Source organism: Siphateles boraxobius, unplaced genomic scaffold (assembly GCF_051911475.1).
Source record: "Siphateles boraxobius isolate OS27281-9 unplaced genomic scaffold, OSU_SipBor_1 24, whole genome shotgun sequence".
In the NCBI taxonomy this organism is placed as follows: domain Eukaryota; kingdom Metazoa; phylum Chordata; class Actinopteri; order Cypriniformes; family Leuciscidae; genus Siphateles; species Siphateles boraxobius.
The window spans coordinates 6,021,764-6,037,831 of record NW_027508855.1 but is presented as its reverse complement, the minus strand read 5'-3'; the positions used below and the strand labels follow the sequence as shown (position 1 = coordinate 6,037,831).

General features: G+C 36.3%; 1 protein-coding gene across 50 annotated transcripts in view; it reads right to left on the bottom strand.

Moving 5' to 3' along the window:
- Positions 1-16,068, bottom strand: part of arvcfb (ARVCF delta catenin family member b) — a 236,940-nt gene that overhangs the window by 23,689 nt on the left and 197,183 nt on the right. For 32 of the 50 annotated variants that reach the window (XM_077240966.1, XM_077240957.1, XM_077240978.1 and 29 more), the window contains 4 exons: positions 13,538-13,655; positions 12,018-12,189; positions 10,024-10,041; positions 7,299-7,370 (listed from right to left, as the gene is read on the bottom strand). In XM_077240966.1, coding sequence (XP_077097081.1) covers positions 7,299-7,370; positions 10,024-10,041; positions 12,018-12,189; positions 13,538-13,655 — 380 coding nt within the window. Of the gene's footprint in view, positions 1-7,298; positions 7,371-10,023; positions 10,042-12,008; positions 12,190-13,537; positions 13,656-16,068 lie in introns of all 50 variants that reach the window. The other 18 variants (XM_077240979.1, XM_077240976.1, XM_077240973.1 and 15 more) reach the window with 2 other exon arrangements.

The following is a 16,068-nucleotide window of genomic DNA, read 5'->3' as shown; positions in this document are numbered from 1 at the left end:
AAAGAAACGGCAATCAACACGTTGAATTAAACATGCAATTAAAATGTAGTCCAATAATCTGTTTTATGTACTTCTTTTCTCTTTTCTTTTACAGCTACACGATTATGAACATGAAAACAAAATCCTTCGAAGGTGAAAAGTATCATAAATAAGCGTTCATTCATTTACCTATAAACCATCTACTTTATTATAATTCAAATTTGACTATTTTACAAAATGTTGGTGTGTTTATGGTCATTAAAGTGTAGTGATTAGCTTCGCAAAATGCTAACATTATTAAAATGATTGTATTCAATTGAGAGTCTAGTCACCAGTGTGCTTCATGCAAGTCAGTCCCTTAAAATGTTCTATTTTGATTAGGATACTGCCTTTACGTATCCACCTAAAGAGTAGACAGCAATTCAGCTCAATAGGCTTTGGAGTAAAGCTTAGGTTTTAATTTTAGAGGTTTCATCTGTAAACAAGTTGGACTCTGTGTAAAGCGTGCTGCTCAGGGGCAGGAGGAACCACAGCGGAACACAGTAAACATGATTCATCATCATTTCCTCCACCTGATGTCACCATGTTATGGGAATCAGAGGGCTTAAAAAAAGCAATAAGCCAGAGAAGGGAAAAAGAAACTGACATGCAATTAATTCCATGTCTTCATCTCTCGCAAGACTCTGTTAAGGTGGTTTTATGGAATACAACAATGGCTTCACTGCATTGTTTAAATTAAGAGCTAAGAAACACAATAGGCGTATTAATATTCACCTTCTGTAACCTCTACAGCATAGTAAATGCCATTTCAGTTAAGACCAAAGAACATTTACTCATTAGCTCTGCTCCACAACCTGATGAACTGCTTTTAAAGGATCATAGGCACACTCATGACACTAGAGGTCACATCAAGGTCCATTGCCTACTGTTAATATTGTAGCAATGTATGAAACACAGCTCATACAGGAGTCACTTTCAAATCAAGCAGCTTTCTGTTGGTCAACGCAGTTAATCCATGTGATTTCATGCATTCCTTCTGAAATAACTCAAAATCCATTTCAATGAGCTTAGTGGGGAAAATTATGTAATTAAAAAAAAAAATTATAATTTATAATAGTTTAAAACACGTTTAATAAAATATTTATACTATAACTACAATTATACAACACTATTAGGATACAGCCTCATAAGTCAACTGCCTATGTAGGCAGTAGACAGCGAGCTCATAGTATTTTGGGAAAAAACCCATTGTTCCCTCATTGTCATTCTCATCTCCCTCAGAATCCTTAATTAATTCTCTCCTGTCTCTTTTTCCAATCGGTGAGAAGCCTTTGTTTCTTTAATGCTGTCTAGTTTTCCAACAGGTCCTCTTTGAAATCAAATTATCGATGCATAAAACGCAACAAAGATGCTCAGTGAATAAACCATGGCTGTGTGTCTCAGGTTTAGCTAAGCAACCAAAATCCCTCAATACTATTAGCTGTCACAGCAGCCTCTCAAGCACACGGTTATGATATATGGATATATCACACAGAGGGAGAGAGGCTCAAAATAGATGCAAACTCAGTTACCCTGTTCTATTTATTGCATCTTAATCCCCATCTGACATCAGATCAGACTTACTATTCATCTGATCTCCTGCCTTCTCTCAACCCCAATCCTATTCTCATGGACAAATGTGAATCCTTGCGTATTCATTACTTCTCAGCAAAGAGTAAGGAGAGATTATTTTTCCTGTTCAAACAAGTGCAGGAGTGAGCCCGTCAACATCGGTCCAAAGGCGACATCCGATAGAACGAGTGAAGGTCTCTGCGTGTTACTGTCTTTCCGTGTGGCAAAGTAATTTAATTCCATTTAAGCTTTCATCTGACACCCTTTTATATCGGACCTCAAATTTAAGCTAAATTGCCTACTGGTTATTGGTCAATTATATAATAGTTTAGCAATACATTTGATTGTTCTATTTAACTCTTTACTTATATTTGACACATTCATATTAGGAAGCTATGTCGCTCAGAGGTCCTCACGCCTTGTTTAACGTGGATCTCTCAATCAAAATTTCGCCATCTAAACAGAGGTACTTGCTATATACCTGAGATCGGTCGCATTCACGCTTACACAATCAAAGATACTTTGGTACAGCCCCCGTGATTGCATACACCTGAAATTAAAGTAACGTTTACTTCAGTAGAGGTATGGCCACGACTGCAGATATAAGTCAACCAACTTTATTCGTCTTATAACAGCTTTGGATTGGCCATGCCGTGGTTTCCCACGTACACTTATCTAAAGTAACATTAAATTAAAACAGAGGTAAGACACAGCCAGATTTAGGTTGGTCAAGCAACACTTTTGCTGCTCCTAAACGGAAATTCACTTCTTGTCCTTGCAAAACACGTACACTTGAATTAGTGCCAAATATTAGTTGTCACTAATCTGACACAAAACTTGCGGTAACATACAAATCCGTTTAATCTACTTGGGAAAACAATTTCAATGTCTGTCGGAATAAAATCAAATTTAACAATTTATTATGTAAGGTAAATTTATCGTGCCAATTTCATAATCAGTTCAAAGATAATCAATATCATAACATTGAATGCTCAGAGATAAAGAGTAAAAGATGTAGGCTAAACCTGACATTTAGAAAATACATAATGCTGAAGTCTTTGAGGTCCTTCAAAATGATGGGCTGATCTGAGGAACAGAATCGCCACGAGCCTTCTTCAGCATCTCCCTACAGTATATACTCAGACCAAGGCAGAAACCTCTTTTCAATCGGAATTTGCATTCAGAGTTTACACCTTTTTGGGAGCAGAATGCCATTTGCCAGGAGGACCCACCCCTCCTCTATGTGCAAGTTATCTCTAAACCCTAAAGAACTTTATTACCTTTTGGTTTACTTCTTTGGGAATGATACATTTGTACCAGTCGCACTGAGACATTTCAAATGATACCAAACATGTATAATACTGTATGATAATTATTCACACTAAACCATATATATTTTTGGGTGAATATCTGGTGATATCAGCGTGTGAGAGAGAGAGAGACAACATGAGGAAGGTGATTGACTAGGGGATGCTAGTTTCTCAAGAGAGAGTCAAATGTTAATTTCCAGGAAGGTCCTTTGTCTTCTTGGGAGTGGTCCTTCCTCAACCAGACTGCCCGGCATTTCTCAATTCTTACACAGGTTTATGTCTTATGTCTACAGGAAACACAAAGCCCAGTGCATTCAGATGCCTATAAATAAATACTAATAAATACGTTTTTTACAGAATATAAAAGGTGTGATGAAAGGACATAAATAAAACTACGCAAAGTGGATGAGGAGAGGGGATTTTTAATTTACGTCCCATCTGAATCATACTTTAGGTATAATCTGTGGCGCAAGTATAAGTTGTGGTGCAAAGCTCATCTGCTCGCTTGACTTGCTATAAAAAGGTAAAATCAGCTTACATCGATAAACTGAATTGTAATCTAGATCAATAATCCCCGTTTTGCATGTTAATGAGACAGAGGTTAATTTGAAGTGAGACATGAAAATGCTATTGCTATTGCACAGCTGGAACTGCTCCTTGAATCTCCTGACCAGCATCTATTATTTACTTTGTGAAACAATCAATAGCAAACGTTCTGTGAAAAACAAAGCCCCTTAAAATATTTACAAACTAATACCTGACTGTTGTTTGTATCTGGAGGGTCAACTGGACTCAAAGCAGTGTGAGAAAAGTGAAAACACACACCAGTAGACTCACACAAACATGGCTTTGTTGAGTTCTGCAATAGTCAGCACATTCAGACACAGACACACAAAACTTTGAGCAGGCTCTCACAGAATCTGTGTCCACAGAGAACAATGTAAGATTTCCGCAGGATTGTAACACCTATGAAGTCAAGATGTACTAAAGTGTTTTAAACCTAAAAATGTGTAGATACTTACACTACTATTCAAAAGCCAGTCTCCTGCTTACCAATACAGCACTTATTGGATACAATGCAACAGTAATAATCTGAAATCCACAGTGACATTGATCATAGGATACAAATGACAAAATATTTCCCACAAAATTGCTTTTTATTATCTATGGAAAGCACACTCTCTTTCCCATACAAAAGCCACACATACAGTACAGACACACAGATGGAAACATTCACGTACACAGAAAGTTGTCAGCGCTGCTGCCACTGCCCCGCGACTTTATCAGCAAAATATATTCCCAACTGAAAAGCTACATAACATTTCTCAGTAGCTAGGTAGTAACGTTGCTGTTCTTGAAGCAGTTAAACTTACAGTTTAGTAAACTTACTTAGTAGAGACGCTGCTGCCAAACACTGTTGAGAGCTGTAACGGTAATTCATGCGGTTACTTTTTTTGTCTCTCTCTTATAACTTCATTAGTCTGCATATCAATGGCTCAAGCTTCCGTTACTTGCTCTAAAATGACATTTTGAAAGATACTCAAGAAATTAGATACACAAGAGGGTTTTACGTACAAAAACCTTATAAATGTCTTGAAATAAAAACATATCAATGTCTTGAGGTGTCGCAACTCTAATATAAGCGGAATAATTGACTCTGAGTCCGGGCTGTTGAATTATTAGAAGAATTATGCACACCCGAGGTGTAATGGAAAGAGGTCTGCACAGGCTTTTAAACTGAAGCTCGAACCCGGCCCGTACCCGAAATTGGTTTCTCACAACAAATAACTTTTTGCAAAATTCTGTATTTTTAGGATTGCATGCAACAGTCATTAATCAAGTATATATGTAAACAAACGCAGTTTCATCAAAGCACAGCGCCCCCCTCAGAAGTCAGCACACAGGAGCAAAACAGAAAAAGCATGTACAGTACTTACCAATTATGAAAGATTGCTGGGTGAACAGGTGTAACAGTAACATAAATTCCTTTTTGGATCCAAAACTTCGAACTTCAAGTATTGCACAACTATTTACACAAATATATCCTCCTCAGTCTGAGTTATGAGGAGAATGGCATCGACAGCCGATGGTTTCAGCGCCGTCCTCCTCTGATTAAAAGTTAGTCCAGCTGCACTGAAGTTCCTCTCACTGACGCTGTGTTGTTGTGGTTGTATATATTTTTTCTTTCATTTTTCTTTAGTTACAAACCCGAACCTCTAGTAACGGCCGCTTTGCTACTTCAGAATTACCACTTCGGGTGTGCATTATTTTTGTGCAACGGCCAAATGTCAATCATTTCTTACATAAACATAAATAGATTTTCTGATGAACAGAAAGTTCAAAATAATTTCTTTGACATAAAATGTTCTTCACTGAAATATTTATTTACTTTACTTTTCTTTACTTTCACTATTTATCACTTTAAAGCAAAATCTTACAGACCAAAATTGTTAGAACCGTAAATGAAAGACCTTTGCATTTTTTGTTTATATTCCATTTCTCAGTCACAAATCTTAAATACAACTGTACAAATAACTTTGTTTGATAATTTATCCATCTTCATCGACTCAAGAAACACCAAAGAAATATTACATACAAATGTACAGTATGTATACAATTGTTTGATAATTCATCCATCATCATGGACTCAAGAAAGACCAAATAATTTCACAGACTTCCCCCCCAAAATCTGTGCAGACAAACTCTGCAGATTCCTGCTCGTGAGCTACTGTTCTTCCTCATGTGGACCTCTCTACTAAAGCTTAATCACTATATTTGATTTAGCAGTATCCCTATTTATTCATCCACTTTTATCTTTCTCTTTTACGGCCCGACAACACAAATTATGGTCCTCTCATGAGTGGGAGATCAGTAAACAGTATTTCTCCTCTTTAATGGGATGTCTTCACAAGCAAATATCCACAGACTCATAGAAAAAAAATCAGGTCATCTAAAAATGATTCATTTTTCATCCCTCTTTGTGGCTCATCTATAGTAATACATAAAAAATGAGCCTCAATAAAACATCTTCCTCTCCCACTAAGTAGAGCTCAAAGGTAAAATGATCCTAGATCCCAGTCTGTCAGAAGGAAAGAGGTATTGAGTGGCTCCCTGATGACTGTTGAGGGGGTGTAAATAGAGACGGACATCTATGGCCATTGCCACACAGACTGCTGTTTTTCAGGGTTTTTAAGACAGCAAGTCTAGTCTCGAGACCCCTGTTCTGTTTCACTACATTGCAACACATCAACACGTCTAAATTCTCCCTTAACCTGCATGCCTTATGATTAATTTGCAGACAATTACAAGCTAAAGGTTTGAATATCCATCTCACACACAGATGGTTTAAACCAGAACAGTCTCAATCTGGCGTGTTTCTGAGGGTTAATAAGCCTCATTCTATTTGGATGAACTTGGTCAAGGATATCAGTTGCACTAAAATACATTGACTACACTCTGCCACTGAAGATAACGGCTGTGTTTGTCATAATGATAAAAGGCCTAGGCAGAAGAGTATTGTTACCTGATACCTGGGATTCTCAGAGGATCTCTGTATGCTGATGTGGACTCAATGCACTTTGTGAAAACCAAAGCTCTGCTTCAAAACTTGGTAAGCTCACTGCCTACAGCCTACTAATGTAGCATCCTAACAGTCTTGGAACCGTATAAGTGACATATTTGGAATCTGCAGCATTTCTAGCGCGTTTTTTTTTTTAATTTATAGTTATTTTATGCCATGTCAGCACCAACGATTATCTTCATTAAACAAATATTAAACAAACATTTAACAAATAGCATGTAACAAAAATTTGTCAACAAATTGTTTTGACGCATGTCAATTTAATAGTAAATATTCTAAAATGTTTCTGATGCTGTAATGACACAATGCACAACGTTCTTTTAAATGGTAATTTATGGAAAGTTTAAAAGAACAGCACTTATTTGATATAAAAAAAAATCATAGCATTGTAGCAAAGGTCTTTACTGTCACTTTTGAAAGGTAGTGCATTTCTCTCATCTTTGAGCTTGTCACGATGCATTCTGGGATTACCTTTACAGTAAATTTCTCAAATCAAGGTATCATTAAGAAGCCTAACTTTTGGAACAGATTTCACAGAAGTGTGCATGTGATGCCATATAATCCTCAGTAGGCAGCTCACTAAGTTTTGGAAAAGAGCTTAATTTCCCATAATTTTGTGTGGTATAACCCTCGGTACGGTTTATACTAAAGAGGGCTATTTTTAGACTGCATCTTACTGGAATTCACTTCACCTGCCTTCCATGACAGATTTCTCTCTTTTTAAAAGAGACCAAAGAGTCAGGTCTTTTCCTGTCCCTTTTTCAGAAGAGTGGCAGCTTAAAGATGTAATAATTCGGTGGTGTCAAATAAAGACGTACCTTTAGTGGGTTCTGTGCGCTTGGGTAGGTCCAACGTGTCATAGTTTTTGTCATGCTCTCCGTTTTTCCTCCCTAAGTGAAGAAGGAGAAGGCAGAGTGAGAGAGCGTGAGAGAACAAGACAGAGAGAGCAGTTGTAAGTGTCACTCTATAAGAGACGGAATTTACTGGTATGAAAATGTCAAATAGACCCAAGTCTCAGAAACATACAGTCACAGACGTGCCAGACATAAATCTAGCTACTACACATATGCAGAGACAACTCTTGACACCAGCTCCCAAGAGTGGAACCCCCCAATTAAAAATGAAAAACTTCTGTCATGGAGGACGGCTGTCTATAACAGAGTAAAGTAATGAACACTACTCCACTATCACACACAGAGAACATGTTAAAGGGACAGTTCATCTACATGTACAAATGGACGTTCTGCCTTTATTTACTCACCCTCATATTGTTCCAAACATATTTGACATGCTCCAAAAACAACAAAAAGCATCTTAAAAATAGTCCACATGAAACACACACAGCATATTAAAGCAACACTATGTCGTTTTTGCGGTTTTTGCTCTCGGGGTCCCCCTACAGTTGGGAAACAGTATTGTCTTCTACTACTGTCGTAAAATCTGTCATGGTTACACCAGGCGATACACGTGTGCATTTGTTGACAAGCCGATACTGTCTTGAGTTCTCGTTGCGTGTGAAATGTCTTCATCCCAGGTACATTGGCATATATTTCAGCATGTCATATGAATATAATTCATGGGTTTTATTTTTTTCAAACGTCAAAAGATCGCGTAGCTCACGTTTACAAGACAGCGTCATTATAGTAGCCTATTATCTACTGTTTTATATAACGGATATGCTAATTCAATTCAATGTTTGTGTGGTAGGTAATAGCCATATATCGTCAATATTATAATATCAAGCTACCATCGATGAATCTTCAAATTTGAAAATCGATTTGCATTATAGCCTGAGTCAAGACACTTTCACCAGAAAAATAAATACACAAACACATCAGCCTGCAGTCATTAGGATAGTTATCCTGAAAGATTATTTATTATAGCCATCGTAAACTAGCATGTTAGTGTAGCTACCAGATTGATAATTCGCTACTCTACTAGCATTACTTGATTCATGAAGATAAATGGAGGACCAGATAGATTCCGTAACATGGCCAGGCCATGTTATTCAGCCTTTTACATTTCGCGCGATAGTCAGCTCCCTGACTCCCTGATTTATTTATAAATTTATAAACACTTTACAGATGACTGAATGCTGCGCTTGTGACAGGGTGCATGTTACTGAAAGAACGAGCAGAGAGAGCCGGTCGCGCGCGCGCACACTCTCACCGTCTTCAAACTGTCTTGCTCTCCCTCCAATAGTGATCCTCGTCCGGTCTTTTAATTTGTCACTCTCCCTTTTTCTTCTTTTAGTCTCCTCTGACAAAACCTTTGCTTTCTTCCTTTTAGTTGTTGCTTTGGTCATTAAAACAACTTACAGACGGGTATCAAACGCTAGTTGGGCTCTCACGTCAGAATCTGAGGAAGTGGGGGAAGTGACGTAAGCTGTAAAGGAGTCGAATTTTGTAGTTTTTTTTATGCTCGGGTTCCTACCCGAAACCCGAAGTTACATAGTGCCAGTAAAAGCGATACAGACACTGTCAGGCTAAGGCAGACGTGTCATTCAACCTATTGTAAGTCGATGTACCATCACAAGGGTCTTGGAAATATATAATGAAGGCTGAAAAACTACATAGTGTTACTTTAAGTGCTCTGAAGCCACAATATTACAGGAAAAGACCAAAACCAAAGCCATTTTTTCAGTGAAAACCTTCACTGAAGCATTTAACATCTTATTTCTACAAATTGAATATTTTAGTGAATGTTTAGTATCAGAATGAAATCATAAATGAAAGAATAAATTACACAGATTAATTAATCTTTTTTTATATATTTATTTTCCTTTAAAAATTCTAAAAACAAGATAAATTTACTTGAGAAGCAACACTGCATAAGATACTGACAGATTTTTTTTGCACTCTAAAAATCAAAAATCTTTTTTAAAAATCTGTGCACAAGACAAGATACAATTTATGAAAACAAGTCTTAATATTTTATGCAGTGTTGCTTCTCATTAAATTAATATTGTTTTAAAGATTTGTCAAATTTTTAACTAATAAATAAAACAAAATACAAAAAACAATGTAACAAAAATATATTTATCATAGGATTTTTTGCCAGCAAAGATATTGAGCATCTTTTGTTGATAATATCACATGGACTGCACTATGGCCCTTTTTGACCTTTTTACTGTGTGTTTGACAGCCTCTGGTCAACATTCACTTTCATTGTATGAAAAAAGCTATGTGAACGTTCTGTTAAACATCTCCTTTAGTCTTCTATGCAAGAAAACAAAAGTCATACAGGTTTAGATTAACATGAGGGTGAGTAAATAATGACATTTTTGGGTGAACTATCCCTTTGAAGCAATGGGCAAGAAGACAGAATGTAAAAGCCAGGCCTCGTTAACAGATTACAACAGACACGCAGACATCTATGCCAGCTGAAAGGATCTTTGAACTGGCTAAATCGGTACAGGTTTGACATTTCCTTGAAGAGAGGAACGTTTAAGAATGAAAGTTGAAAGAGTGCAAAGGGGAGGTATTAGTGAGTGTATGCTGAGAGAAACAGACAGACAGAGGAAAAGCAGGAAGAGACACTCACCTTGATTAAACCATTCCTCTACAGCAGCAATACCAATAAGGAAAGAAAGCAGGCAGGGGAAGAAGAGAGGAGATTCAGAGAGTGTGTTTATTAATGCAGACAGAACTTATTTGTGAACCACTTAAAAGTAAATAGGGAAAGAATAAAGTGTTTATAAAAATTATAAAGTTTAGGAGAAAGTCAGTTCCATTAGTTCTCTCAAGTGAAAAAGAGTTAATCATGTTGCACAGCTCTTTGGAGCAAATTCACTGAATGGTTACAAGAAAGTTAGAATATTCACATATTCCATGCGCCATTGTGTTCTGCAATGTGTCAGAACAATTGATAATGTAACAAGTGTGTGCTGCATTCTCAGAGTTGCTGCTGGGTTGCTATAGTGGCCATTTGCATAATCAGTCTTCTATGGACAGTTTTCACTTTCAGGTCAACTACTGTGATGGTAGATAAACTGTTTCAAGAATGTACTTGTGTCAAAGTCAGGATGTTCAGCTAACCACCTCAAAATCAACACATTCAGTTTAATAGTACAGTCTTACGAACGTCTGTCACCTCTTTGATTGCTGAGGATCATTACTCCTAAGTGAAAACACAAAGAACTACCGTTCAAAAGCGTGGGGTCAGTACAATTTTATCAAATGTTTGTGAAATATTTATTTCTCTTAGCATAAGAGGAAAAAAAGAAGCATAAGCAAAAAAACAACAAAAAAAACTGAGTGATAATTTACAGTAGCTGCAATAATATCTTTATCACCTAAATTGATGAAAACATTGCCTCGGATGTGGCCATTCTAATGACTGACAACACGTATGTCTGAAATTCTCAGAAATTTGCTGATGAAAAACATTTTAACTATTTGATCTTGATTTTGGTAAAAGGTTAATAATATAATGAGACATGCATGTGTGTACTCATACTGTATGTCTATACTTTTGCTCAAATGAATGCATCCTTGCTGAATAAAATCATTAATTTCTTTAAAATAAAATACTGACCCCAGATTTTTGAATGCCAGTGTAATCTATATGACATTTTAACACACTTTAATAATTTCATTTAGTCATTCACTTTAATCATTTCTAACATGATAGTGGTGCTGAAACGACACACTTTCTGCTTAAATTTGCATTAAGCCAACATGGCAACCTAAACTTTATGTGTTTTGTGAACAAGACTAAATCAGCCTTTTAACTTGGGTAAGATTTTGCTGGGACCAGGGATCTGTCTAAATAGCTTGCTGGGAAAACATCTCTTAATTTTTGTTCAGGGCATTTTATGGTGCAAATATAGGTCACTTGCATTTTCAAAGTACTTCTGCAGGGCCACTGACAGATAAACAAACCTCATTTAAAAAGGTCCAGGAGGCACAGTATGCCATCTATGTTGTCTTCTTAGTGGTTTGAGCACATTCTTGCTTTTTTGCTCCTTCAGGTTGTTTGATGAGTTCCCTTATAGGTCAGTTCGAGAATCAATTCGCTAATTCAAATCATTAATATATTCAAGAGGTCTCTCATCAGTTAATTTGAGAGAACAACAATCTGGATAAAAAATAGAAGAAATAGATTTTAAAAAGTCATCTGGAACCTGGAAATGAATCTCCTCTCCTGGCATTGTATTTACAACACAAGTGCATCGTTTGGAAGAACTGATTCAACTCAGACAGTGTAGCACTACAGACACTGAACCTACACCCACATCCATTTAAAGATGAATATTGATTCAACATTGATACCCCAGACACACACTCCAGTTATGAATCATGAGCCACAATAGAGCACAGGCCAAACACATAGACTCAAGCATCATTTAGCTTCCTATTATCTGCTAGCACTGAACATATTTATGATGTTGTGTAAATCATACTACCCTCCATGAACCTGCTGCAGATGGAAGAATTCAGCTATTGATGATAAAAGGCTCAATGATATAAAGGTGCTCAGTACTGTTTTAGAAGTCTAAAGCACTTAGATGAGATGAAGAAAAATACAATAATGACCTTTGGCCTTCTTTCCTCCGAAGCAGCCTGCGTCATCTTTCTTCTTCCTCTGAGTGCCAGCAGAGCCGGGGCCCTGAAGAGCCGAGGGGTCCTGGAACTTCTCAGCGCCTGGAATCTCCTTGTGCACGTGGTAAGACAGGTTCCTCATGATGCAAACACAATTCTCCACAGACTAAGAGACAGCAAGAGAGAAATATTGAAAGAAATGAAATATAGAGGGGAAAATACCTTTTATTTCATTCAGGCTTTTAAAAATCAACATGAAACATATATATATTATAATATAAAAGATATTAAAAAAACATATAAAAAATAAAAGTATATTATAAATGTGAGTATTTGTCTAATAAAGAGTAAATAAACATTTTAATAATAACAATTTTATAATAATAAAATGCCAATGACATAACTGTGCTGGCTTCATGTCTCATCAACCATTTACACTCAGATCAATATTTTGTGTTCTTTTATTTATTTATTTATTTCATAAGTAGCCGATTTACAAGTGGGATAATGTACAGCCAGGCAGTCATGATCACAAATGATCACTCTTTCAAGATGATACAAGATCACTCTGTTTCTAATTAAGATCATGGGGCCAGTGGCATAAACATATCCACTAAGAAGGGCTGCTTGGTTATTGAAAAAAAATCATAATTATTTGGTCGATATTGAAATCACGATTATGTAACATGATTATAGGTGATCAAAGTCTTATTTCATGACAATTATCGATACTGCAGCAAAAACCTATACTAGGTTAATTAATGTAAGTATTAAGTCCTCAAAACAGTTACAGTCAGCAAAATAATAAGAATAAAGAAACTTATTACAAACCAAGCCGACAAAAAATACAACAGAACAAAAATACAAATTAAGTAAACAGTGCTTTAGTTTTTTTTAGGAAGATGCACTGACATTTGTATTGAGATAAGTAACAGCCTTCAACAGAAATAGGTCTCGTAGTGCGCACACATAAAGCCGACTAGGGAACAGTATCTCTTTCTTGGTTAATGTGCTTTTAATAATACTGTTTATTATCAAGCACGTCCTACAGTTTAGCAACAGTAGACTGCATTTTACAACACTCACTTATTTGGCTAATTTGGATGTCAAGGGATAGACCCAACCAGACAGTTGACAGTAGCCATTGACTTTCATATAGGAAAAAAAAAAGTACTGGGTGCCGTCAACTGTCCGGTTACCAACACTCTTCAAAATATCTTTTTTTTTGTTCAACAGAGGAAAGAAATTCCTACAGGGTTGGAACAACTTGAGGGTGAGTAAATATTGACAAAAGTTTCATTGTTGGGGGAACTGAATACAATATTTAATCAAAATATTAATGCCACGATTTCAATATTGCTAAAAATATATCAATATTATAACCATGGCATATATATATATATATATAGTTTTATTGTTTTGTTTTTGCATACAACCATGTAATTTTAAGACAGAAATGGTATAATGTTTAAACAAAGATGGATCCATGCTCCAGCTTCTGCTAAGACACTCACCTTGTTGTCCATGTCCTTCTTTCCCACAGCAGACAGCAGAGCATGCAGCAAGGCATCTACCAGCCCCTCACACTCTCTCAAACGTCTGCGCGCCTCTGCGCCGTCTGAGCTCACATTCCTACGGCAAATAGCAAAAGCATGATTAAGCGCAAGCATTTTTGCTGATTATACATCATAAGCTGAAGTTTTTTTTGAGGAAGCTACTTTGAAACTCTAGCTTGCCAAGTTAAACTAATCATAATTGAATTAGTTAAAATTTAGTCAAGCTGTTGTTGTAAAAGTAAATACAAGCTCCTGGTAAAAAGGGGTTACGGAATTGAAGGAGCCAATATCTTCTATTTATTACTTAAAGCACACTTTAAGTATATCAATATCACAGCAAAAATTACTAGCCTGACTAATACAGTTCAAAAATTAATAAAAGGCAAGTGAACTGTCAGTAAAAATAGATCAAATACACTAATTACAAGCATAGATAAATACATTATAACAAAGTTACAAATAAAGTAAGGTCTAACTGTGCATTCAGGTACAGAAATGTAATAATTAGGCTTAAATGTAAAATAACACTATAGTGTTCACTGTATAAATGAAATATAGATCAATCTTTGTTTTGTTGTTTGATTAACATTAATGACTGAGACACAGCATGTATTTATAGGTTGCTGTCACTTTAAGACCGAATGCACAGATCCAATAATGATACACATCCGATTTCTTTCTCAACTTTTTACGTCCACTTAAGACATAACCGACTGCGTTTACAAGAATACTTGCTGAGACTTGCTGTATTTTAACATGATTTTGTGTGTATGTGTCTGATGCGAAAGAGGAATCAATTCTCTGTGTGCATTAATTTTTTATGTGATTATTTTACTGTGGTATTTTTTATATTATTTGTTTTTGTTTGGTTTAAGATAAAGGATATACCATCCAATCCAATTAAACCCAATTTCAAGCCTCATTCTGCTGAGGTACTTTCAGTTACCCATCATTAATGATCTCAGACCTGCTAAAATCACCAGTGTTCTGATGGAGGACAGATTACATTAGAAAGTTACAAGGTTAGCATTATATAAGAAAAATGAAAAGAACCTCGAATGTGTCCAGAGCGTGAGCAGGCACCAGGAGCCATCTGAGTTCTTCATTCTTAACCCTAAAATGTCTTTCCTACCAGCTGTTAAGCTGCAGTTTTTTATAACTAGATTGCCAAGCTAAAATCCTACACATAAAAAAGCCTCACTCCACAGTCATCACTATCAAATGACAACTGTAGAAAACATAAATTAAACTAACACCCTGCCAAACAAATGGGTCCAATTCCAGCATTAGAAATGTACGCCTTTTTGCAGTATAACACCCATATGGAATATAACATTTTCCAGCTGCACATCTGTTGTGGCTGCAATCCAGATATAAGAGAGATGGATTGCATTTTTACAGCTACCTGTCTTTTCCTCCCTAATGACTGAAGTTAAAGTACAGTCAGCACAATATTGAATACTGCCTACAATTACATGTACCTAAATCACAGTTTGAGAATTCAAGACATTATATTGTGGCAGATAAAACTGAATAAAAAAATAAATAATAATAATAAAATAAAATTATATATATATAGTGTTTGGTGGCAATTAAAGCATTATTTACTCAGATGCCAGAAAATGTATGTATAGGTCAGGGGGCATAATTGTTTGTGTGTGTGTGTGTTTTCTAATTTTTAAATTAAATCAATAATCTTATTTAAAATATTAAATTGTCAGCCCTAATATATTTCTGTATAGTACAATAACATAATTCAGTGACTGATGCAAGAGATTATATCCTGGAAATATTGACAAAATCTTGTGAAATAAAGTGAATATCTCACTGATAAACACTTTATCGCTTAGTTCTGCTCTGTGTTAGGACTTAGTTCAAACATCTCAAGTTTAAACTGGACATGGACACACTAATCAGGAATTACAAATGTGCACATTTGTTACAATGGACAAAGAAATAAATAAAGGGTGCCTTCCCTCTGCCAAGGAGAGACAGGAAACAAAACTCTGCCTCCAAGCAGCTTACTAGGCAACAGATGTCACAGGATACAGTTTCCATGGATACAGGCTGAGCTGAGACTAAAAAGACAGGATGAGGATGGAGTGGCGTTGTGCACAACCGCATGTCTGCGATGATGTGTGCTAGTGACCTGCTGAAAGGTGGCATGTGGAAACACATGATGTCATGATGGCTGAACTAGCACTCTCCCTATAGCATCTTTTAGACCCGCTGAGGCACTGGTTAACCTGATAATATTGACTGACCTGTCACAGGGGAATAGCCAGCAAGAGCCTTGGCAAATGAGAATGAGCTAAAGAGAGATAAGGAGGTTGAGAAAGAGTAAAAGCAAGGAGAAATTTCGCTTTCAAGAAGACACATTCCTGGATGTTCCTCGTCTTAAAAATTAAGATAAAGAAAGAGATCGACCAATACTTGATTTTGCAGAAATCAGAAAAAAAAATATATACGATTTCTAATAATGATGATTT